The sequence below is a fragment of the Theobroma umbraticum genome, unplaced genomic scaffold (assembly GCF_002168275.2).
Source record: "Theobroma umbraticum cultivar Fairchild unplaced genomic scaffold, ASM216827v3 scaffold_44.0, whole genome shotgun sequence".
NCBI classification, from domain to species: domain Eukaryota; kingdom Viridiplantae; phylum Streptophyta; class Magnoliopsida; order Malvales; family Malvaceae; genus Theobroma; species Theobroma umbraticum.
Genome location: NW_018397255.1, coordinates 5634821 through 5659780, shown reverse-complemented (window position 1 = coordinate 5659780; position 24960 = coordinate 5634821). Strand labels below are relative to the sequence as shown.

At 33.0% G+C, this 24960-nt stretch overlaps 3 protein-coding genes across 7 annotated transcripts in view; 2 read left to right on the top strand and 1 right to left on the bottom strand.

Moving 5' to 3' along the window:
* The window catches only part of LOC110429307 (uncharacterized), a 35906-nt gene extending 23937 nt beyond the window's left edge, over positions 1-11969 (top strand). The window contains exon 2 of the mRNA XM_021445269.2: positions 10499-11969. Coding sequence (XP_021300944.2) covers positions 10499-11681 — 1183 coding nt within the window. The 3' untranslated portion in view covers positions 11682-11969. The remainder of the gene's footprint in view (positions 1-10498) is intronic.
* On the bottom strand, positions 191-4010 carry LOC110429308 (WAT1-related protein At5g64700-like). Of its 5 annotated transcripts, none has more exons than XM_021445271.1 (8): positions 3908-4010; positions 3507-3691; positions 3357-3419; positions 3101-3217; positions 1670-1925; positions 1072-1230; positions 709-860; positions 191-451 (listed from the first exon to the last, which is right to left on the bottom strand). In XM_021445271.1, the coding sequence occupies exons 2-8, from the start codon at positions 3677-3679 to the stop codon at positions 271-273; spliced, it is 1101 nt and encodes a 366-aa protein (XP_021300946.1). In that variant the 5' UTR covers positions 3680-3691; positions 3908-4010; the 3' UTR covers positions 191-270. The 5 variants fall into 5 exon arrangements, with proteins under 5 accessions (XP_021300946.1, XP_021300948.1, XP_021300949.1 ...); XM_021445273.1 differs by having other exon boundaries at positions 3507-3698; positions 3953-3970; XM_021445274.1 differs by having other exon boundaries at positions 3953-3965.
* Positions 11970-17696: 5727 nt separating the features above from the next.
* On the top strand, positions 17697-23107 carry LOC110408842 (putative cinnamyl alcohol dehydrogenase 9). The gene is made up of 5 exons (XM_021417950.2): positions 17697-17892; positions 19060-19173; positions 21284-21797; positions 22094-22247; positions 22688-23107. The coding sequence occupies exons 1-5, from the start codon at positions 17795-17797 to the stop codon at positions 22885-22887; spliced, it is 1080 nt and encodes a 359-aa protein (XP_021273625.1). The 5' UTR covers positions 17697-17794; the 3' UTR covers positions 22888-23107.
* Positions 23108-24960: the final 1853 nt, after the last annotated feature.

Sequence of the window (24960 nt, the reverse complement as noted above, 5' to 3'; positions counted from 1 at the left end):
ATAATTTATCGTCTAAAGAAATGTGAGTAAAACTCAATTTTGTTGTAGCGATAAGAGATTAACGAAGAGATATAAGATAAAGTTCTTAATGTATAGCTTATTATTTCCGCCTTGAACTAAAAATTATATAATTTGTAAGGGATTAAGAATCTTAACTAACATCAAGACAAGAAGAAACAAAGCAGCTTGTCCAAAACCATAACACAATTACGAAAAGGCAGGGGATAAAATAATATATAGATATGGAAAACACATCAAAGAACATGGATGTTACATAGATAATGATGGCCGAGGGTTGCTGCTAAGTACTGGTGTTTCCTTCACTTGTGTACTACAGTCTGTTTGAGCTTGAACAGGCAAGCAACCCAGATTATTATCCATATTCTGTTCTGTGCTCTTTCCCCACAAAACACTGTAAAGGCTTATCACTAACAAGATTGCCCCCAAAACACTACATCCACAATAAGATATATAGTCACATACCCCATTTTTTAAATTTAAAGGCATATGACATTTTAGCTGTCTTTTCTTTAACTTGAAAACAATATTATCATCCACTGCCTTGTTTTTTAATCAAAATAATTGATAGACATACATAAGAAGTAGAACTTTAAACCTCTGCTCCCTATACTAACAAAAAGAAAATTCACTCATGAATAGTTCATTTTTCACAATTTTAGTGAAGTTCATTTAGATAAAATAGTTTACCTTCCTAGATTAATGGTCTCGCCTAAGAGAAACACTGAGCCAAGAATTGTCATGACCAGATTCGATGGTGTCATCACAGCATGGAAAACTGGTCCTTTCATTGCAATAACCCATGCTTGCAAGTAGTATGCAACACCAGTCACGAAAATCCCCTGTTACAGATTAATGCAACCATTATAATAATGTTTATAAAAAAAATGAAATCACTGTAAAAAATGCAGAAGCAAGAGAGAGAACATCGGTTTTAACTATTTGATGCCTTTTTCCTTCTTCTTTTTATTTTCATTTATGTTGTCCTCCATCACTCAAAAGATAGATTTCTCTTAGAAAATTAGTAGTAGAAGAAGCTTCCTCTTTGCTTACACAATAAACTACTGCGAGTAGTCCAAGATTCCATCCCAGCTTCCACTGGTGAGGATCTCTTTCCAAAGCAATAGCAACAAGAAATGACTGAACTGCACTTGACAGGCACTGAATACTTGTGAAAGTAATCTTGGAAGGGTAGCTTTTCAAAATTTGAGCCTGTTATTATGAAATTACAACCATCAAATTGACAATTATAAGTGGCTTTCATTGTCACTAGTGGATGACTTTATAGATTGCGGAAGCAGTTCAATAATACTGATAACAACTGTTAGAGGAATGGTAAAATCTACTATTGAGCTTTCATAATGCGCAGGCCTTCAAGTTCCTACATATGACAGGGTAAAAAAAGAAAAAAAAAAAAAAGGGATTCTTTAGCCTGGGTCCTAGATTTTAAACTTTAGACATCATTTTAAAAAGGTGAAACTGAAACAGAGACCGTATTTACAAAAAGGAAAGAGTAAAAAAATCCTTTTCTAATTTCTCAAGAATAGGTGTTTTAAGGTTTAAGAACTCTTTCCGTGGACCTAATTACTAAAGCAAAAACTGTGAATATGAGAATTCTTAAGAAAATTGGTTAATGAGTGCGAAGGGCTACCTGAATTACAAGCCACAGGGCCCAACATATGCAGGAAACTAACAAGAGGAAACATCCTAGAATCCATTTTTTGCCAGAGGAAGCATGGCCATCAGCATGGTGATCTTGGCCGCTATGAGGTTGGAAATGTAAATGGCATAGAGGTTGCAAGACAGGACCTTTGTAAAAGGCTAGAGTAACAACGCCTGCCATGCTCACCAGTATACCTGCAACTTTTGCAATGCCGGGGACAGTTTTCACTGTCACCTTTTCCATCCTGTAGGGCAACCCATCATGCAAATGAGCAGTCTTAGGATAAAAATTTAACAGCACGTACGTCTTTGACACTGTCGTCTATGCGAGTAATAACTGATTGAAATGTAAATCCTAGTCACCAATAAGCAGGACAAGTCAATGCCTCGAAAGATTTCTAGTTGTTTTGCTACAATTAAAAAGTCTCGAAAGAATTTTAACTCTAAATCCTCTATGACTCTGTTTGTACGTCTCTTTGAATATCAAAAAGGGCAAAAAAAAAAAAAGAAAGAAAAAGAGAGAGAGAATTGGAATTTGGTGCCAAGAAGGGTGAATCCTATAATATAGATGGAGCCATGTCTGAAACAGGATCCGTTTAGTTCTTGAGCCACACAAATTTTCATAATATTCACCTTAAACCTTTCTTTAAAGAACATTAAAGGCAGGGATGCCAATAGGAATCAAATAGGAAGTTTCGCCAACTTAACCAAAATATTTTTGCCTAAATTTTATCCTTAGTATAAGCTTAATTGCTAAAGTAATAACTTTTTGAAAAGATTTACTTCAATTAACTACTTGTACCTAAATTTTACTTATAATAATATAAATATTACTAGTACGAAAGAGGAACAAAGCAAACTAGAAGGATAAGAAGAAATGAAAGGAAAGTATTACATACAGTATTTATTATTGTATTAAATATTTAAATATTAAAAAAAATTAAAACCTTAGAATAAAGTATTTAATTTTATAACTTTCAAATAAAAAAGTATTCAATGTTTCAAAAATCCATTAAGTCGCTACATGCATTATATTAATTAGTGCGCAATTTTAAAAGGTGCATGTATGACATCTATATATTCTTAATGATTTCCACAATCTCATTTTCTAAGATGATGCTAGTGTTATAGAAATTCCACTTATTTTACAAATAATGATTCCTATTCTTTCACTTATTCTAGAGATGTTCGAAGAACATTTTAATCTCTTCGTCATTCATTGCTTAATTTTACTGATTGACATTAAAGAAATTGTAAAGTATGTCATTAGTTTAATAATAAGTGTATATATTTCCTATTAAAAAAATTGAGTTCAAATTTTTATTTTTATTTTGAAATAGAAAAGAAGCAAATGAAAAAAATAAAAAATAAAAGCAAGGCAAAACCATAAGATGTAAGAAAAAATGTTAGTAGCACCTGCCTGAGTAAAACTGCAAAGGCAAATGTTATGACGGGAATGCAATTAATCGTGGCAGCACCAAGACTTGCAGATGTGTAAATGAGAGCTACCCCGTAAAGGTTCAAGGTTAAGGTAATCCTGAATATCGGAAAGACAAATAAAGCACATATTTCAGACGAATTTCATTCTTGAAATTAACAGTTAAAAAATTCATGAGCAAATTAATATTCGACTTTCGAGCAGAAAGGACATGAGAAATTTCCAATACCATACGTACCCCAGTAAAGCAAGCATAAAAATCTTGCAGAAGGTCAGTAATGAAAGTGGCTTAGCGCTTTTCCTGGAATGCAAAACAAGGAAGAGAGGAAAGTGGGCAATAGTAGCTTGGAACCATTATAAAAGAGATAAAGAAACTGAAACTCATTACCCTTCAAAAATCATGGCGAAAGGGGCTAAGAAAATAGTTCCAGCCACTTGTCTGTAGAAGACAAACACAGATGTGCTCATACCCATATTGAATGCTGCCTTGGAGAGTAAGGTCATGCCAGAAGAAAGAGCATGCACCAGCAGGGCCGCCAGGAAAGGTTTCTTTGAGCCCATTTTCTTCACTACCTTCAGGCTTCAACTACAACTGTCAGAGTACTTGAAATGATTTATATAGACATACCAATTAACAAATACTGTAGTGGATATGAACTTTTGATCAGAAAGCATATGCTTTTCTCTGTTGGAGGTGAAATTAGAGAGCCAGATGCAGAAAATTCTTGTTAGTGGTGCATCATAATCATATCATTTTGTTTGTTTTCTTGTTAGTGATGCAGAAAATACCTACTTTCGGACAGCAACAAGCCAACAACTCGGATTTCTTCTCACCTTATGTTCCTTGCAGCATCTTTTCTTCTGCTTAGAGGTCCATACTGGATCCGCAGAGGGAGCTTTTATAGGTCGATTCACTTGTTCCTTGTGACTTAAAAGATGGTGTCACTGTCAGTAGCAATGAGTGGTGCCAATTGCAGTACTTTGTGGGAGGTTGACATAGAGGTGGTGGTTGTAAACAAATTTATTCATACTGAATTCAAAACTCCATGGGCGATTTTGTCTCAATCATCAACAAGCTTGATCCACATCAAAATGGAATGAGCTTGATCACAGATTTCACTTTCTTTTCATGACACTCTCATTCTCATATGCGTTCATATTTACAAAACACAAGCAAACTGCACCTATTGCCTTTTATGAGAATGGAAACAATTTATTTATCTCGAGATTTAATTTCTTCACCAAAAAGAAAAATTAAACCTAAACATATAAGTTTTTATTTATTCCATATTTGTTTATAAAAAGGAAAAATTAAACCTATGATATACTACTTTATTTATTACATGTATCAAATTATCAATTCATTTATTCATGACCCTCACAGATGTGCAGAGATATTATCATGACAATTACAAAAGCCAATAATAATAAAAAAAAAAACCCAAACATATTACTATTTAGTCACATTTATTATTTCTCTTCTTCTTGACATTAGAGATTATGCCCTTGACCATAAGGTGCTTGATGTGATGTCCGAATTAATGACCAGACGAAGTACGTAGATGAGTCCTACTTTCATAACAAAGTTGACGTGTTTTTGGAGTTGGGTAAAAAAAAGAGAGGAATGCTTGCTACTGTTGTACGGATAAGTTGCGTTGTGTTTCTATACAATTTAACTTAATTATCCCATTACTCTTGCCATAAAACTATTAATGTTATAATTTTAGTTTGAATTTTTTCATGTAAATATTAATATGTGACTAAACAGATGACACTCACATATCAAAACATGTGGTTAATTTACGTCAATAATAAAGTCATGCATACTATATAGTATAACAATGTGCTTTAAGGGGGAAAAATGTGGAATGAATTTGATAAAGCATTTGTTTCCCAATATTTTTCCCTCTACTATATGCCTTCAAAAAGTATACTAATTGTAGCATGTCTACCTCAATTTTCATGCATACACATATTTTTAAAACCAAGGCATCTTCAATACATATTTGATCGTAAACTCTGTGGGTAGTGCTTTCGGTTTTTTGCACTGTGATTGTCTCATCAGTTGGATCTGTGTGCTTGGTCTGTACCCCAGGGCTGTGTCTCACTTTTTGTCTCGAGACATTGTTTTGTAACATTGCTATGCTCATCGTTTTGCTTAGGGGCAAGTAGCTATTTATCTTTTTTTGTGTTTCAAGTTTAAGAGTTTAGGTTTCATGATTTTCAGCGTCAATGGATTTTTGTGTGAATTTTCTGAAAGTATACAGATTTCCATTGTTCAGATCATATGTCAATATATCATAAAAAATCTATTACAATAAGTAAGAAATTTAATTCTTTTGATTTCTCAGGATTGTGTGGAACTGTGGAGTACAACTCAAAAAGGGAATATTCGTTAGTAAAGGTCAGCCAAATGAAGCTAGCTTTTGCTATAATTGATTAAATTTTTACCTATTTTCCATAGCCGAAAGAACAATTTATATCATTCAAAAAGTAAACAGCATAAGCACAAAAGGAAGGGACAAACATACACTAAAATCGTGTACTTAATTATTTGAATAAAGTGAGATTTAAATGCGCCCGGATCCCATGTATTGGTTTTTCATCCCTTCTTTAAACAGAATGGGATTCACAGAATTTTATGTCATTCAAAACACGTTTTATGACTGTGCCGGTGTCAAAGGCTTCAAAATCATGACGAATCTATTCATAATTTTCCAATTTACTAAGTAAAACAGAGAATTACATCACTCTCGTTTCTTACTCCCCCACTGTCACTCTGATATCTCGTTTTTCATTTGCAAGTTTGTCCAAAGATAAATTATGAGATTATACAAAGAGTGATCAGTAGCTAATAGCTAGAGGTAAGCAAATCAGTGGCGGTTGGAATTGGATCTTTCAAGTTCAGTCATTTCGAATTTTAGTATTTCATATTATTACGGATTTGGTTACAATATTATTTGAATAGTTGATTTTAAGAATAATAAAAAAAATTCAAGAAATAAAATATCATTTTCATTATTAAACTTTTTACGAATTTTTTTTTGGGTTATCCAATTTTGAAAAATAACGTTTTGATCACTAATGCTTATAAATATTATTTTTTTGATCACTTGATTGTTAAAAAAATAAAGACGGTCTAATTGGTGTTTTATGCCACCATATACATTAGTTGATATTAGTGCAGTCTCTTTTGTAAGTGTATAGTTTTTTAATACCCGGACCATGATAGTGTGCCATGAAAAATTTATTGCAACAATCAAAAGACTTGTAAAATAGGTCAGTTAATTTGTCCAATCATGAATGGCAAATGGGGATTTGAACCATTTTTGGTGTGCAAAATTTCTGTATTACAACTTAATGAACATGTAACAAACCTTTTAAATCTCATCGTGGAGTTAAAATTTTCCATTATTGATATATAGGATAATTTATGGAAAAGAAGAGGAGAAAAATATCCTAAACAAAACAAATTTTAAAGGTCCCAATATCCTGGTAACAGGTAAAAGTATATTATTAGAAAAAGTTCGTATTATTTGGTCACAGCATCTATCTGAAATGACAAGATATTCTATTAGTGTTTGCACCAATTCTAGTGCCCTCTTTCAACCCCATGAAGGAGGAAAAGGAAATTGAAAGAAACCCGCAGCTTTAACTTTCTTTTTTGTAGGGTAGGGGAGGAGAAGGGTTTCAACTTTTCAACCTATTGGCTTTAGATAAGGTTCTTTGTTATGCCATGCTTTTCAGATTTCTCAACAACTTAAACATGAAATCTACGTTAGCTTTATTTTACCAAGTCATCGCAATTTTAAACATCTGATTTACTTCCATTTGGAAATTTAAATAAAAAGATGTAATAATAATAGATAAAATAGTTTTATTTTTAAAAAAAAAAGATTTTTATTAACTTTATTGCTAACATACTATTTCAAGTCTCTAACTAATTGCCAAGTCGATCTTTCATGTCAATGATTAATACAACTATAAACTAGCAATAACATATGGGTTCTGTTACCAATAAAATCCATCTTAAAAAAAAAAAAGTCTTTTAACTAATTTAGATTACGAGAGACTTTCATGACATATTGGCCTGACTTGGTTGTTTCGGAGGAATCGGTAGCTGTTTTACTCGCATTGATCCTTTCGAAACCGTTCTGTGTGATTGATCACGGCAAAATGATGGAGATTGTCCCTCACCAGGAGTTGTAGCGGGGGAAGCTGATTCAGCTTGGAAGACAAAAGTGGTGCCAGGGCAGTTTTCAGCCGCTGTTTGCTTTTAAGATTCTTTGTTTTTTCCTTCTCCTTTAGTTGAGTGGCGCTTTTAAGAGTGTTTTTTGGCTACGGTGATTCTCTACCTCTAGCTTACTGGTGTTTGTCGACTTGGTTTGGAGATGTGGAGGGACACGTCATTCTCCTTTGCATTGTGGCCTGGTATCAGCTGTTACTTTTGTGCGTGGCTCAACTTCATGTTCCGGCGAGACACAGTGAAATTTTATTGCTGTTAACTAAAACTAGGACAACTTTGTTAGGTTCTGAAATTTCCAAAGGGCTATGTTGCTGCCATTCTTTGAGCGCAGCTTGCTGGATGTAATTATGCAGTTTTCAACCAGTCAAGGCAAACCATATGCCACTAAGAGTCTTCAGTTGATGAAGGACTTTAGACTCTAAATGGCAGTTTTAATGGCCGGATAATAAAATACCATCTTTCAAAAAAAAAAATGGTTAGTGAAGGTGAAAGAAGTTTGTACAATTTTCAAAATGAACAAACTAGTCAACAAGATTTTGGTAGCGTTACTGAACATAGGACCTATTGTATCCACCCAAGTAAAAAAGGACAAGTTTCCCCATGAATAATAACTTGGCAGCTTAAACGAAACCTCTACCACTAACTTTTCACGCCAAACCACCTATTAGAAACAAACAACAAAAAGGCACCCTATAAATCTCAAAAAGGCAGCCTGAATCAGCAGGACAGCCCATCACAGGAAGCATCCTTTCGCAACGCCACCATGTAATTTCCTCAGTTGACTGTCCCTACAGCTTTAGCAAAGAGATGAGCATATGCACAAAAGGGCTTAAATGAAGTCTTCTAAGCTAAGACTAACTCCACCACGAAGAGTAAGGGCAGTCTTCAAATAGAAAACCAGCTCCACACCAAAAAGTTTTGTCCATCAAAGCCTCCACCGGCTCCACAGTTCAGCCACCAACGAAGGAGAATCCCACAGCTCCATAAGATGCAAAACCACTAGCCACCCAAACCAACAACCACCATCAAGACGAACCTCTGAAACCGTAACAAACAGAAGCAGCTAGCCTAAAAAACATCCTTGGCACACCTCTACTTGGCCTTAAAGTCCCCCAACAGCAGAGGGACCCCTTCCACGAGACGCAATAACAACCCCATCCCCATGAAGCTCTCCTCAAGGTTCCTCAATGTCGCTGGGGTAATTTTTTGTTAAAACTCAAAAATTTTATCATGGCAAGATGAGCATTTCATGAAAGTAAAAAAGCAAGAAGAGAAAAATGTGTTTCCAAAAAGAAAATTTCTATGGTCACTATGGAGTATCCGTTGTAGTCACGAAGTTAAAAAAATTTTGGTATAATATTTGGAAAGAGTCCTTGAAATATTCTCCTATTCCCTTTATCAAGTTCATATACTTTTATTTTAAGTTAAATAAGCTCTTATAATTAACAATTGATTAATTATTATTAGACAAAATACCAATTATAATTTTATATCCACATAACACTGATATAGAAAGTAAAAAATACCACATGATCTCATCATCGTGTTATATCATTATCATTATAATATGTCAACATACATGACATATCAGTGCCGTATACTATAAAATGACAGTTTACATTTTGAATAACAATAATTAGTCAATCATTAATTATCAAAATTTATTTGACTTAAAATAAAAATATAAGAGTTTAATTGAATATAATAAAAAAAATAAAAATTTTATTTAAATTTTTTAATAATTCAAGAATTTTTTTAGATATTTTGCAAAAAAATTTCAATGACAAAATAAACTTTTTTTTTTAAAGGGTCAAATGGAATCATTTCTCAAAAAACAATGAAAAAGAAAAATGTTTTGAGAGAATAGTCCCTATGAACAAGAGGAACTATTGAAATCCAAGTTTCAGTTGACACATATATGACACCTAATTATCTTTTGATGTTTATTCCAGAAAGGATGAGGAAAAGGTGGTTCAATAATCTAAGTCGACATGACAAGATCAACACCAGATGTTTTGGAGTAAGGAAAATGCCAAATGCATGAGATCATCACCAAATAATGCATACAAGTGTTTGTCGACAAAACAAAGAGAGTGTTGACCAAGTGAGTACCAGGCAAGTACAATGAGTAAAGCAAGGGAAGACCAATAAGTGTCATCTTCTTTTCCACCTTGCAATGTGCATACATATCATGCAATACCATAATTGAAAATTATTATGCAAAAGCAATTAATGCATTTTTTCGGGCTTTTAGGAGTAGAAGCCCATTCAACTTAAAATTTTTTCCAAGTTATGAAGCCTCGATTAAGCTAAGGGTTTTTCATCAAATTTTAAAATTAAATAAATAAATAAAATGAAAGAAAATTTTCAAACCCAATTTAGTTGGCACTAAGATTCTTAAGTCCAATTGAGTCAGCATTAAAATTTGTAAAGCGTTGTTGGATGAATATTTCAGGTTCTCAATATTTTCAAAATTGAACTCCTTTTGAGATGAGACAAGCCTCAATCAAGACAAGGAGTTTTTAATATTTTCAAATCAAACTCATTTTAATAGGTATAATATTCAAATAAGTCTATAAATTATTCAAAAAAATTTAAATAAATTTTTATTCTTTTATTCTATTTAATTAAACTTTTATACTTTTATTTTGGATCAAACAAAATCTTATGACTTATGATTGACAAATTATCATTAGTAAAAATATCACTTATTATTTTATATTCACATGATACTGATATGACGTTAATGCAGAGGGTAAAAAATGTTAAATAATTATATTATCATACCAAATTAGCATGTCATCTCATTATCAATTACAATATATTAACATGTCATATCGTCATAATACGTTAACATGTCACGTCAATGTCACGCAACATAAAATGATAAATAATATTTTAACTAAATTAATTATTAGTTATAATATTTTCTTTTCTCTTTTCCAATGAGTCAATGATTTTCAGAAATGAAAATATAAGATCAAACAGTGCATTTTCTACAAATGATATTTTAGATTGCAAATCTCATGCAGTTTTAGAATCAAATTCAGTGAATTGGAAATTTGAGTTCTAACTTAAAAAGGTGAAGGAGTTCTAAAAAATTTTATGTCTTAGTGGTTATTAATCTTTTGCAGGGAAGAGATGGCAGAGAATCTTCTTAAGGAAGGGCCTTTGGTTCTTAGATCTCTCAGTAACATCGATCTTCTTCAATTGGTGGATTTGTTAATATCAGATAGGAAATGGATCGAGGAATGCCCCTCCCAAACATCACCTTTCAGGATCACAAGGGCTTTTGAGAAGAGTCCCTGTTTGGGTCATTCTCATGCTACAAATGGGTTGAGATCTATCTTTATGCACACTCCATCACAGGCAAACTTGCAGCCAAAGCGTGAAGGAGAGAAAAACTTGCAGAATATACCTAGTTCTGGAGCTTCATCTACCATCATCAATAAGAAATCTTCTGATCATTCTAGATGTGAGATAATATCTGACTGCCAAAAACTTGTGGAACAGATAATGAAGGAACACCCTGAAGGATATAATATGGGTCTCTTTAGGAAACTTTTCCTTGAGACGTATGATTATCCTCTTGATATACAAAGGCTTGGTTACAAAAAGTTGGCATCCCTGCTAGAGATAATGCCCGGGATAAAAATAGAGTCCAGCTACATAATTCCTGAAAGTATGGTTCCAGACAATTCTGACCTGGAAACTGATGTTCCTAACATTCGAGGAAATACTAGTCATGCATTAGGGAACTCAGCTGGTGAATTGCCAGATGCATCAACAAAGGGTGATGATTTTGACTCGACATGGGATGAACTAGGACCTGTTTCAAGCACAAGTTCAAACAAAGAACTGCAATCAGTATTAAGGAGCAAAAGAACAAAGGACACAAAGGTAGCATATTCTAACTATGAACCTTCTGTCTCAGATGATGAATTTTCAGATTCTGAAGGGGAAATCTCAACTTCGGAGCAATCAGGACAGCAACAGAAGCCAGGAATAAATGAGGAGGACAGCTCGTTGTTGCAAATCCTTGATTCATGGTACAGTAGTAAGGAAGATGAGGAAAGAAACGAAAATTCAGAGAATGCCGAGGGTATGGTTGATTGTTCTGAATACCATGTAAAGCCATCTGGTGCTGCTGAAGTAGGCATGAGGTCAGAAACTTCTTTGAAGGACTATGGACAGAGGCGGAGGCTGCAAAAGAACTATTCTTTTGTTGCAGATCCAGTGGGGAATGACAAGGATAAGTTAATTAATGGAATATTAGGTAGCTTGAAAAAAGCAAGTGAGTCGAGGATGCAGGTGTGAATGGTCTCATGGTAGGGAAATGATTCATTTTGCATTGTTTGCAACCATTTTACTTATATTAGTTCAGGTACAGCATTCAAGCTCTGCTGGAGAAAATGTTTGGGCCTTCAAATTAGTTCAAGGTTCCAAATGATGGCTGATAGTATAATACTATATTCAGTTATTATACTAGTAGTTAGCTTATTTTAATGAGCCAAGAGTATTTTTGCTCATTCAGGCCCGGGATAGGTCTAGATTAAGATTTCCTTCTCTATTAAAAGCAATTTCTATAGAATGCTGTTATGCAATCATTCCGCTTTCTCTTGTGGCATGATATTTTTCTAGAGATATCAAACAAACTTCAGGAACTATAATCAATCTTTTAACACGGATTGTGATGAGGGCACTTACAGGTCTGTCTTATTTCATTCTCTCCTGCAGTCTTGCTAATATATGCAACTGACGCATTGTAGATGCTAAAAATAGACTTCATCGCTCAAATTTTGCAGGCTCAATATAAGGATGGATGGTGACTATGTTAAACTGAAGTAAATCTAGAATGGGAACTATGTTCAACTGGAGTCATGCTAAGTCCCTTGTTTAACCTTGATATTGATTGGAGTCAATCCAGTTAATAGAAAATGTACCTCAAACTACGTGAACCATAAACTCAACATTGTACCATTCATTCTGCAAACCAAGGGACATCATGAGGATTGCATTTAGTTTTGGTGTAGATTTTCTGGGGACTACGGACGCTGCTTCCTATTTGAAATTCAATCCAGAGCCTGATCATTAAAGCTAACATTGGCGGGAATCTCTTTTTTTTTTTTAACCTAATCGAAGGAATACCATGTTAATCGGTGAATCCCATTTCCTTGGAGCCAAGGGCGGATGCTTTTACGGTTATGGAGTTTGTGGCCTTTCAAAATTTTAATAATTTTTAATATATTAGATTTTTTTTCTTAATGCCTCTTTAAAATGATTTTTTTATTTAATAACTAATACAAATAAAAAATAATAAAATGATCTCACATGGACTATTGTAAGGTTTTTTTTTTCTTATTCCTTTTAATATACATGTTATATATAATTATTGTCTATCAATATATTAATTTTAAAAATTTTTACTCTTTTTTTTTTAACTTTTTCAATAAAAATTAACTAATTCTGCCGTTGTTATCTTGAAAAGCGTACAATGATATGGTCGGGCTAATAGCTCATGCCTAGAAAACATGTTGGAATCTACAAAATGTACGATGAGGAAGAATATAGCAGGCATGAAGTTCAAAGTTGTGGCCAAAGATTAAAAGATTAACCTCGACGAAGTATCTTTAAAGGTGATATAAGTAAGGTCAAAATTATAAAATAATTCTTAAAGATAAGATATTTTAAAAAATAATTTTTTTTCATAATTTTAATTGCTTTTACTTAAGAAAAAAAAAACTGCGTTGCTGGATTTGTAACTTTGTTTATTTAGTGTAATCAATTTAAATTTGTAGTTACATTTTAAACTTGATTTTTTGTAATGCACTTAATTTCATACCTTAATTCAACTTCATTATGTTTTGTGATGGATCTTTAGGTGTTGATGTGGTGTGTCCGACTTTTGTTTAGTTTAACTTTTTTTAAAATTACTCTTAATGAAATTTCCTCATATTCATATGCACAACAGTATTACACGCCAATTATATTACATAACAAGATGTTTCTCTCCCTTTTTATTTTTCTAAACCTTAAATGCCAAGTATATTACACGATCATTTGATTCATTCCTCACAACAACAAGTTTGTAATTTCGTAAAGAGGTAAGTCAGTCAATGTTAAATTTTTTGTTGTATTTTTTAGTGGGTTTTTTGTCATGATGGTAACAATATTCGTCAATTTTGTTAAATGTGGTAGTTTAGGATTTAAAGAAATCCCTAAAGATGTTACATGCCATGCTCATGTAGGTCGAATGTTATTAGAATGGCATGTAACATATCAAGACAATATGAGTATGGTGTGTAACAACCATGGGGATTTCCCTAAGTGCATGAATATAAGCATGGCCTGTAGCATTATTTATGAATTTCAACATGGTGTATAGCAACTTAGATTGTTAAGTATGGCGTGTAACAACTTAGGATGATGCATGGCATGTAGCAACTTAAGATTTTTAAGCATGGTGGGTAGCATTTTAAGAATTTTAAGCACGATGTGTAACAATTTAGTCATTAGTCATGATGTGTAGCAACTAAGAATTTTTAGGTATGGCAAGTAGCAACCAAGGATTTTTAGACATGATGTGTACTTAGTTATTAGACATTACGTATAACAACATTTAGCTTGTTTTACATGACGTGTAACAATATTAAATTTTTTGTAAGTGATGTGTAGCTTCTTTGGGCTAACTGGTCATGCCATTTACATGCCATTTGTCACACACCAATTTTCATTAGAGTTGTTACATGCAAGCATGTCATGTAACAACTTTATACAATATTTTAATTTAAAGATTTCATTTATAATTTCAATTCATCAATTTTAAGATTTTATGAATGTAAACTAATAAATTCAAGAATTTATTCTGATGTCATCTTTATTTTTTAACTTGTAAATTAACGATAATATGGTGAGATGACAAAAGATAGAACCCAATAACATACCTTGATATTATCTCTGTTCTTTGGTCTATAGATCGATGATAATATGATAAGATAGAGAGAGAGATAAAAAGAGATAATGATGACGGTAAAATTAGAAAGAGTTGGATGACGAGACAGACTTTGATGACAAGATAAAGCTAGATGGCGAGAGAGACGTACAATATTTAATTTATCTTAAATAGTTTAAAGGGTATTTTGATCAAATCAATGATAAAAATTAATAAAAATAATTAACTTTATATTAAAAGTTATTTTTAAAATAAATTTATAAGGTTATCTATTTCTCACAATTTCTTAAGTAATTAACCTCATCTTTAATTTTTAATAACATGTCTAGCTTCATATGCCTCAACCTTTGTTCGATCGGCTTAGACTCCGGTCTGAATGGTAGCTTATGAACAAAGACAACAATACTAAAACTTGACATGTCTTAATATGATCATGCAAATACATCTACCATATTCACAAAGCAATTTCATCAACTTTTGTCTCTCATCAATTGGGAATGATGTGCCGATGTTAACTTTCTTCCTATTCTCTTCATCTCCCAAATTAAACAAATCTATGGACTCTTGATGGGGCACTATCTTTTTCTCCTCTTATTCTACTAGGCTCGACAATTCAAGAGGCAAGTAATAATTATCTGCATTCTCTTTGTCATCCAACTCACCAATATTTATGATTAATCTTCGTATTCATTATTTAGAGACTTGAAAATAGATGAAATTAGTTAGATATAGATGACTGTGTAAGGGAAAAGGAATTTAAAAAAAATTAAAACAAAAGAGCAAAGCATTTAAAAAGATTATAAAAATTCACCATGGTTGTCATAATTACTAAAATGATTTAAATAACAAAACAAAATTCCCGAAGCTCTTGGGCAAAAGCATATAGCAGAATTTGTACGTTGCGTTACTTTTGTAAAAGGCTCAAAGGTAACGGGCAGCTCCATGGCCTTCCAATTGATTAGCACCATGAAGTGAGAACCCAGATATCTCATTGTCTTCTCCACCGATCATTTGCAACCAAGAGCTCAACGAAAGCATCCTCTAGAGTCCTGTTGAATTCATCGTCTCCCAATTTTAATGCTCAGAGCGAAAGGTCTTACGAAAGTGCGGAATGCACATTCTCTTGGTCTTTAAATCTTGCCCCATGGAGCGAGCTAACCTCCTCTTTTTCTTTTTAGCCACCATCGTTCTTTTTCTTGTCTTGTATCCTAAACCAAACATCTCCTCATTCTTGATCGGTAACACTTTCCTTTTTATTATTGGAAGATTCTTCCATCAATCGTACTCGACGCGACATCCTCTCCCCTTCGTTGTCCAAACTCTCATGTTAGTGGTTCTTGATAAGCATAGAGTGGGCACCATTAACGTTTCAACAGTGTAAGTTGTGCTATAAATTTTGAAAATATCTAAAGAAGCATTCAAGTTCTTTCGTCGATTCCACCTATGGAGTGGTTATTAGTAAATCTTCTTCACCAGACACATATTAATTGATTTTCTAGTATGAATTTGACTTCTTGGTGTATAGAAGAAAGATTAGCACCAGTCATGTGGATCCAAGATCGTCCCAACAAACATACCCTAATTTTATTTAATTGGATTAGATAATGAGGGTGCTCAATAAAAAAAGTTATCTACTACCTTCCTTAAATACAATACATATTGATTTAAGGTAGAAAAATAAAAAGCACCAGGTCAGTTTCTTCTGGTGTTGTTTCATTTTTCATCATGTGATATTAATTATAACTTTTAGATTTAGAGATATATTTTCAAATGTTACTTTTTTGAAAAATCATAACTTTTTATTAAAAAAATCATTAATAATGTTGTAATCACATTATGTCATACTATGTGATATAATTTATTAATTGATGTGATTTTCTAATAATCATAATTTTTTATACGAAAAAATATAGCTTTTCATTTATAAATTTTCATACAAAAAAATATAATTTTTTCTTTTGAAAATGCATCATCATATAATATTTTAATCCCAATTTTGTAACTAATTGATGAGTTTTTCTTAGTTTGTTCCTAAAATTACACACTCAATCAATAGTACTATACCAACCCTAAATGATGATGAGTTCATACTAGATATATTCAGATCATATTCATACACACCATTTAGGACATGAATAATTTTATTTACAAAAGTAAAAAATAAAATGCTGATGTATGACCCAATAATAGTTGGTAAAGTTATTTTTCAAAATAAATATATTGGATAAAGTGTTTTATATATTTTGAAAGAAGAAATTCGAACTCTACTCTTTTTCAAAATGAAATCATACATTAATTAATGAACTAAATATTTGAGTATAAAATATTTAATAAAGTTATTATTACAAGCAGAAATTATTTTCATTCAATAAATTAAAATCCTCAAATTACTTGTCAATTATTGAATTCCATGTAAAGATATTATTTTAAAAAATGTTAACAGATGTCTTATTAAGATAATATTCATAATTAATGCACCATATCTCTTTAAATTTGATAAGAATGGTGTATTAAATAAAAAAATTATTTTTCAAAATAAAATCTTTAAAACCAACAATAGTTAGCATGGACAAAAATTAAAACAAATTAAGAATGGCAGACTAAATTTTTTTTAGACATCCAATAAGACTAGTGAAAATTGGTAGATCTGTCAGCAATAATAAGCTTTCAAAGCTGCATTTAAGTTTTCAGCTGCCCCCTTTATCTAGATAGTAAATGATATTAATGGCCATTCCTACAAGGTAAGCAAATAATTGAATAACAGAAAGAGAAGTAAAAGATCAGATGGCTTTGCTGGCCTTCTTAAACATGCTAGCTAGATAAGGTAGATGGTAGATACCCCATCAGAATTTTCCTGCACATTGAAGGTGGTGGGAAATATTAATATGTAGCACACCTGTTACAACAGTAATATTTATAGAAAAAAATTTGATTAATATATTAATTTTTTAACGTTGGTTTGCCTATAATCTTGTTGATGAAAAAGTAAGATTTTAATTTTTTTTGCAAGTAAAAAAATATATTAATTTTTGAAAAAAGTTTGATCAAAATTGTAATTTAATAATTTTTTTTTAAAAAAATACAATGTTAAAGGTGGTGAAATATTTGTCTAATAGATCCATAAATAGTCATCATGGTGTTTAATTTATTTACGATTATGAGCCTAGTAGCCTGCTATTGTGTTTGCTTGGTACTATGTCCTAGAGAAACAACGACCATACATAGAAATTTTTTAATTATTTTTAAAAATATATTTACATTCCAGCGTTCGATTTAAGCTAATACTTAACGTTTAATTTTCAATTAAAAATATATTTTTAAAGAAAAATAGAAAAGGCCAGGAAAAGGGGCACTTAAACAGATTTTAAGCAGCCATTGTGCACCACGTAGGCTATGACTCCTCAATATATTCTCCCGTAAGGAATTTGGTTTGCACCCATCAAAACGCACTCAAGCAGAAGTGAAAGAGCAGAAGGAAATGTCAAAATCACCGGAAGAAGAGCACCCACAAAAAGCTTTGGGTTGGGCTGCCAGAGATAACTCTGGAACCCTCTCCCCTTTCCATTTCTCCAGAAGGTATACTGCCTATCCCATTACCTGTTCTTTCTGGCAAAAGTATTTTCTTTGTTTTTCGTTTTAATCTTTTTTTGTTTGCTAAATTTTGTCTCATTTTACTCTTTCTCAATGTACTCTTGGCTAGTGTTCACGTGTGTGTTGAGGTTGTTTAATATTTCCCCAGTAAATATGAACTTGACTGATGAAAAGATTCTGTAGAGATGAAGCTTTTGGATTATTTAATTAATAAGTCCAGCATCAGCGGTTTAGATTATTATTTTACTTTTATTAAATTGATTTGTATCTTGGCCAATATAAAATTTTATTTGTACACGTTTTATCATGTAAACAGATAAAACAAAATGGAAATATCATGTAAACAGAGGGGGCAATGAAGTGGTTCACGAATTGGCCAAGCATGGAGACAATGGAGGGATCTTTCTCCTGATTTTCTTACTTTAATAGCTCATGAAAATGCAAACTTTGTTCTTCTCTCTATATAAAAAAAAGAACCCTTTTTCTTCGGCAGTAATAGACGGCGATAAAGTTTTTACAAAAAAAAAAAAAACCCCCTCCTGGGTTTTGTCCAATAATTGATGAAATATCTCTTTTACCTTGAAGAAGGGGGGAAAACCTATTTTGGCTCATATTCTTTGGTACATCTATTCTGCCTCATTTATGACTGTAACATGCGGTGTCCGAGCGGTTGTTATCAGCCTGTAATGTAACTTTATTTATTATGTCAAAGTTTTCTGTAATGTGGTCAAATCATAATTATCACTAATAAATGTTGGCATTGTTTGTTGAAATTTCTTGAAAATGAAATTATAGAAGAGGATTTACTAAATAATTATAATCCAAAGGTTGGGAAACAAAAATGATAGTTTGTTTGTAAATAATATAAAATTTTAAGGCAAAGATTTAATGTCTCACATTGGACTATTTGGACTGCTACTTTTTCAGACTTTTTACCATTTCTCTTACAAAATTATCTAATATAGTATTAATTCCATAGTGAAATGACATTAAAATATTTACGCTCAAGTCATTAGTAGGGAGTTTTTATTAGTCACATTCTTATCCAATGTGAGAAGAGGTATCATATTGGCAAATTGATTTATTCAATCTTTACTTATTTCTAATTTTGGTGAGGATGGTTGTTGCAATTTTTGTTTCAATTTTTTGCAGGGAAAATGGTGATGATGATGTCACCATAAAAATTCTTTACTGTGGAGTTTGCCATTCAGATCTGCATACTGTTAGAAATGACTGGGGTTTCACTCGATACCCTGTTGTTCCTGGGTATGATACTTATCTCATATTAGCATGTATATTCCCTAGATGATGATGTCTCTTTGTATTTCTAAGGTTTGTAGTTCATGCTGCAAATGCATAGCCAACCACACGATTTACCTATTAATGTCTTGGAATGTGGTGAGGCGTATTCTGTTTTGATGTGTGGCTAGATGATTATGTATTATTTCTGACAGGGCACAGCCGAGCATAAGTAAGCTTTGTGCTACTTGACTACCAACTTTCAAAATGGCTGGTGCTTGTCTTTGTAGTAGCTAATATCTTGTAAAGAAGATAGTACATCCTCCTTGTTATATCTTATATATTTGTGGCTGAACTATTACTTTTCAAGGATTTTCATTTCTGTAGTACCCTGTTCTAACTACTAAGAATTTGGCCCATTCAGACTTCTCTACAAAAATGTCATAGTGAGCATCCAAAAGATTTTTTCTGATATTATACATTGCTATATGTTTCATTTCCTATGACTCCATTGATTTCATCTATTTCTTGTTTTCTTCAGTTCAAACTGCCTTGTTCATTTGGAGTTAGTCGGCACATCTAAGTTTTTAGGTAGAGCTTTTTCATGGTACTAGCATTCTCTTACTTGAGATAGAACATTATGAATATATTTAAAAGTTAAATTTCCAGGAATAAGGAGATTCCATAGTACCAAAAATTTGTGTTCCATAAGACTCGAGATTCAGAAATTTCAGCAGTCATGTAGATTGTAATACTTATGGCCATTGAGGTTCACATCTACGGACCATCCTTAGAGTTTATGCAATTAGCTACTAACCACTTTGGATGACTTAATAAACTTACTGAGCATATGATCTTGAATAGAGCATGGTGGAAGATTATAGCTTATATAGACAATCCTACATATTGTTATTTTTGAAGTTACAAACCAACTTTTATGGCTGCAAAATTAGAAAGATGACCTAACCATCAGTTGCTTGGATCCTTACTTGTGCTGTGAATTCAAAACTGTACAGATTGAGGTTCTTCAAACAAGAACTACTCTAAATTTGCTTAACCATAAAGAGATTAAACCATCAAACATGAGCTAAATTATGTCATTGTTGACTATATAAAGACATTCCATTGTAGTATTTGACCATTCTAAAATTTTTGCTAGCATAATTAAACACAGAAAAATTCACTTTCAACTAACTATTGATTATTCCACTGGATTAAGGAGCTCACCATTTGCATGCAGTTGCAAACTACAATCGTGCAGGTACATGAAATATTCTTTGAATGTAGAGAAAGGGTAGACCTTATGTATTTTCAGTTTGCAGCTTTTGAGGTGTCTTGACTATTTATTGTAACCAGAGGTTTCTATATACACTTTAGGTTTATGTAGCCCCCGGGCATATTTATCAGGCTGCATATTTAAGTAGTGGTGTTTTGTTTTCTAGGACTTGGGTAAAGCATTGTCCTAGATGTTATATTCTTTTATATAAACAGGATAAGACCTGGTTATCAGTTACTTTATCCATTGAGATTATATTTTCTTTAAGATTATTAATGTTTTGGTTTCCAATTCCTCAACTAAGAGACCTCAACATATATCCAGTTTATTGTTGCAATGAATGCATTTACTGGTCCAGACAGTTATGTTTTGGTAGTAGAGTGCTCAACGACCAGTAGTTGATCAATTATTCTTCCCAAGTTTCAAACTCCCATTTCACCAGGATACATTTAATGATGGGTCTAATGCCAGGTAAATGTTCCTGGACTGGCATAAGTGAGTGGATGTTCTGGTCTTAAAAGCAGCCACTTGATGTAAACGTGCTGATATTATGGTTGCCCAGAGCAATTCCTGGGAACTTGTGTAGACTTATTAACCTACCTATACATTACTGACTTTCTTTAATATCATCTCTAAATTGTTGGATACTGCATAAAAATAATATCTAACTAATATCGTGAATGTTTGTTTTTTCTTTTTTTTTCTTCTTTTGAAATAGTGAGAACTGATTTGAAACTGGTCAATTGAGTAGCTAAGTAAATCATTTGTGGAAGACAGTAGTATAGTCTGGTCAGTATTATTATCTTCCAAGAACAATTGCAGCAACCTACATAAATAATGCATGCTGTTGTTGCTCTGCAGGCATGAGATTGTTGGTGTTGCAACAAAAGTGGGGAATAATGTGACGAAATTCAAAGCAGGTGGCAGGGTTGGAGTTGGGGTTATGGTTGGCTCCTGCAAGACATGTGAATGCTGCCAGCAGGACCTGGAGAACTACTGCCCTCGTGTGATATTTACCTATAACTCTCATAATCCGGATGGGACAATAAATTATGGTGGTTATTCAGATATGATCGTGGTTGACCAGCGCTATGTGGTTCGCTTTCCTGATAACTTGCCAATGGATGCGGGTGCACCGCTATTATGTGCTGGGATCACAGTGTACAGCCCTATGAAATATTATGGAATGACTGAGGCAGGCAAGCATTTGGGCGTTGCAGGACTTGGTGGGCTAGGTCATGTTGCTGTGAAGATTGGTAAGGCCTTTGGGTTGAAAGTTACTGTCATTAGTAGCTCCCCATCGAAGGAGTCTGAAGCAATCAATAGACTTGGTGCTGACTCATTCCTTGTTTCCAGTGATCCTTCAAAAATGAAGGTATGTGATAAATTAATTTTGACAATTAGTTGAACTAACGTGCTCTTGATTCCTGAGTTTGACTTTGAACAATTTAATCACGAACGATCACTGAGTTTTGATCAAGTTGCGTTTTGAACTGCCTTTCAACTTTTGGCAGGCACTAAAAATTTTATTGCAGTTCATAGGATTGGATGTGTCAAGATTATGCTTCTGCTTACTATTGCTTGATTCCACAAAACTCAGCACACTGAGTTAAGTTAGAAAGCACTTTGATGATTATATATTGTAATCTTGTTTGAGTGTACTCTTTGCAGTCAGCTATTGGTACCATGGACTATATCATTGACACAGTGTCTGCTGTTCATCCCCTGCTTCCACTGCTTACTCTGCTGAAGGTGAATGGAAAACTGGTCACTGTGGGGTTGCCCAATAAACCACTTGAATTGCCTATTTTTCCATTAGTTTTGGGTAAGCCTCCTTTGTGGGACTCATAAGTTATGATATGTGTTCGACATGCAATTTCTGTGTGTCAATTTTAGCTTCTAGCCACTGACACTCCCTCTATCCTTCATATGAAACAAAAAACATTTCTCTATATAAGATCAGGAAAGGGGGAAATAGAAAATATGATGATAGGTTCTAGAATCTCTCAGGTTATCAATTGTAAGGGCATGATAATAGGTCTAAAAGTTTCTCCTATTCAAAAGTGGGTAAATTGTCATGAGTTCAACTTTTGCGTTTTAGTTTAACTGAAAACATTTACGGAAAGAAGTTTAAAGCCATAGGTAAGAATATTAATATATAATTTCTATAATGGAAGCTTCCATATCATGTCAAGGTGATATCCTTGTTGACTGCTGTGACACTTGCCTTGAATTCCAGCCGCTTTCTAACTATTTGGTTTACAGGACGGAAGCTTGTTGGAGGAAGCGATGTTGGAGGGATGAAAGAAACACAGGAGATGCTAGACTTTTGTGCCAAGCACAATATTAGTGCCGACATTGAGCTGATCCGGATAGACGATATCAACACAGCAATGGAAAGGCTTGCCAAATCTGATGTCAGATACCGTTTTGTGATTGATGTGGCAAATTCCTTGTCACAGTAGGTTCATTGCTAACCGGCAAGCCCAGATATTATAATAAGTTCAATGGTTATGCTCTAGTATACTTTATAGAAGTTAATGGAGAGGAGAAAACAGATGAATTTTTGATGACTTGGACTTATGTTGGTTCCCTGCATCTATGCCCTTTCAATTGTTTTATGCTGCTGGGAATCTAATTCATGTAATGCTTTTGCAATCAATATACATATGGTTTTGCATTTTATGTCCTCTTAACTACTCCTTTCGACTTTTACACTGTTGCCCCCGCTAGGGTTGAACTCGTGACTCATGACCCCAGCACCAGCGCTATAGGATACTGTAAGCATATATGAAATGTTTTTCTGCTGTTTACTTCGTCTTATCAAAAAATATTTTTTCCTAGCTATTGGATCTGGCAATAGCATTAAGTTTTCTACGATTGCCTTGATAGCAACCGCTTTGAAGAGTGAAGCATTTCTTTGGGTAACAACAATGGAGTTGCTACCTTTCCTCAGTTGCCTAGCCGCTGGGACATGATAATAAAAATTCTTTGGGGAATTGATAAAAACAAGTAGGTCTCAAAAGATTTAAATGCCCCCAACAATAGCATTCAATCCTAATTAGCAAATTTTCTGCCACATAACATTCGATCAAACAAAATTTCCTGCCCATCCTTGTGTTAGTTCCATGCAAGATCTTCTATACTAAAACCGTCATTAACGTTCATCCTTCATTTACAATGGCACCGTCCTTAACCAAACTGACTTGCTTCTACCTGACCTTTCTTCAAGTCATCAGCATTGTAAATTTTCGAACCTTTGCTTGCCGACCCATTCATCCTACTAAAGGGTTCATCTCTCTTCCTTTACATCGGACATACTACCACATACAGGGGCCCTGCCTGAAGAGCAGCGTTATAGCTTCATCGAAAGGGCTCAAAAATTTTGAAGCCACCAACTGAGATTGTTAACAGGTAAAACATAATCTTGCTTTGACGCTACTGAACACGAGAAATCAGACGGGCAATCGTCGACAGTTTTCCAAAACTTTCTAGGCAAAAAGCTTTAAAACCAGGATATTTATTAATAATATAAAATAAGTTACTCCTATAGTCATTTTCTTTTAATATTTAACTAATCATTATATGACACTTGAATATTTACTTTATTAATTATTACATCATTTTTTTGTTTAAAGAATAAAATTTGAATTTTTTTTTCAATTCAAAAAAAAAAAACTAGCCACTATGTGTGAGGAAATTAAGAAAAAGAAAATTAAAACTTTTGTTCAAGTTTTTGTTTCATTTTCACTACATCGTAGCTATTTAATCGACAGAATTCGCTAAATTTATACTAAGAACTAACCAAAAGAATGTTGACATCTTTTGCTAGGTATGGCGGTTTGAAGGATACTACGTGGCTAGTTTTAGAGCGAGCCCTCCTCGAGCCACCACCGATAATCAGGGTTTACAATGGTTCACTCGCGTACTACAACGATTCTGTCAAGGACGGATTCAAAATTTTTTTTAAATAATGTTATAATTAAAATAATAATAAAAAATTATAAAAACTAATTTTTTGGATGGAATAATTTAGATTTTAATTTTTTTTAATAAAATATTTTTTATTTTATTTATGTAAAATTTAAATATTAATATATAAATAACTTTTTATAAATTTATTTGGATTTAAAGTTTTTGATCCCACTTTCTATAAAATTAAAAAAAAATAATAAATTCATTAATATAGTTAACTATATAAGACTTTAACATAAATAATATATCAAATAAAAATTTTTAACATTAACACTCCTCTCAGTGTCGGTCACGCCGTGGGTCCGGTCCTGCTTCAGGACATCTACAAGTGGTTCCAGCTGAATGTCGTCCATGATGTTGATGCTGCCAAAGTGAAAGTTTAAATAGATGGGTATCTAAAATTAAAGGCGGATGGTCGTGGAGGGACATCGCATGCCTTCAAACGTGGGGTATATGCCCAAAATGATGATTCCTATTATACGATAAATATGGATCAGTTGTTAAATATAAAATTTTAATAATATTTAATAAAATATTAAGTTAAATTAAAACTTTGTATATGA

Excerpts from the sequence above, each read along its gene's own strand:
- LOC110429308 (XM_021445271.1), bottom strand. The coding sequence starts at position 3,679 with ATGGGCTCAAAGAAACCTTTCCTGGCGGCCCTGCTGGTGCATGCTCTT. Across the intron at positions 3,420-3,506 it reads TTCGCCATGATTTTTGAAGG|GAAAAGCGCTAAGCCACTTT; the intron begins GTAATGAGTTTC and ends TTTGCATTCCAG. Across the intron at positions 452-708 it reads GAGACCATTAATCTAGGAAG|TGTTTTGGGGGCAATCTTGT; the intron begins GTAAACTATTTT and ends TTGTGGATGTAG.
- LOC110408842 (XM_021417950.2), top strand. The coding sequence starts at position 17,795 with ATGTCAAAATCACCGGAAGAAGAGCACCCACAAAAAGCTTTGGGTTGG. Across the intron at positions 21,798-22,093 it reads GTGATCCTTCAAAAATGAAG|TCAGCTATTGGTACCATGGA; the intron begins GTATGTGATAAA and ends TACTCTTTGCAG. Across the intron at positions 22,248-22,687 it reads TATTTTTCCATTAGTTTTGG|GACGGAAGCTTGTTGGAGGA; the intron begins GTAAGCCTCCTT and ends TTTGGTTTACAG.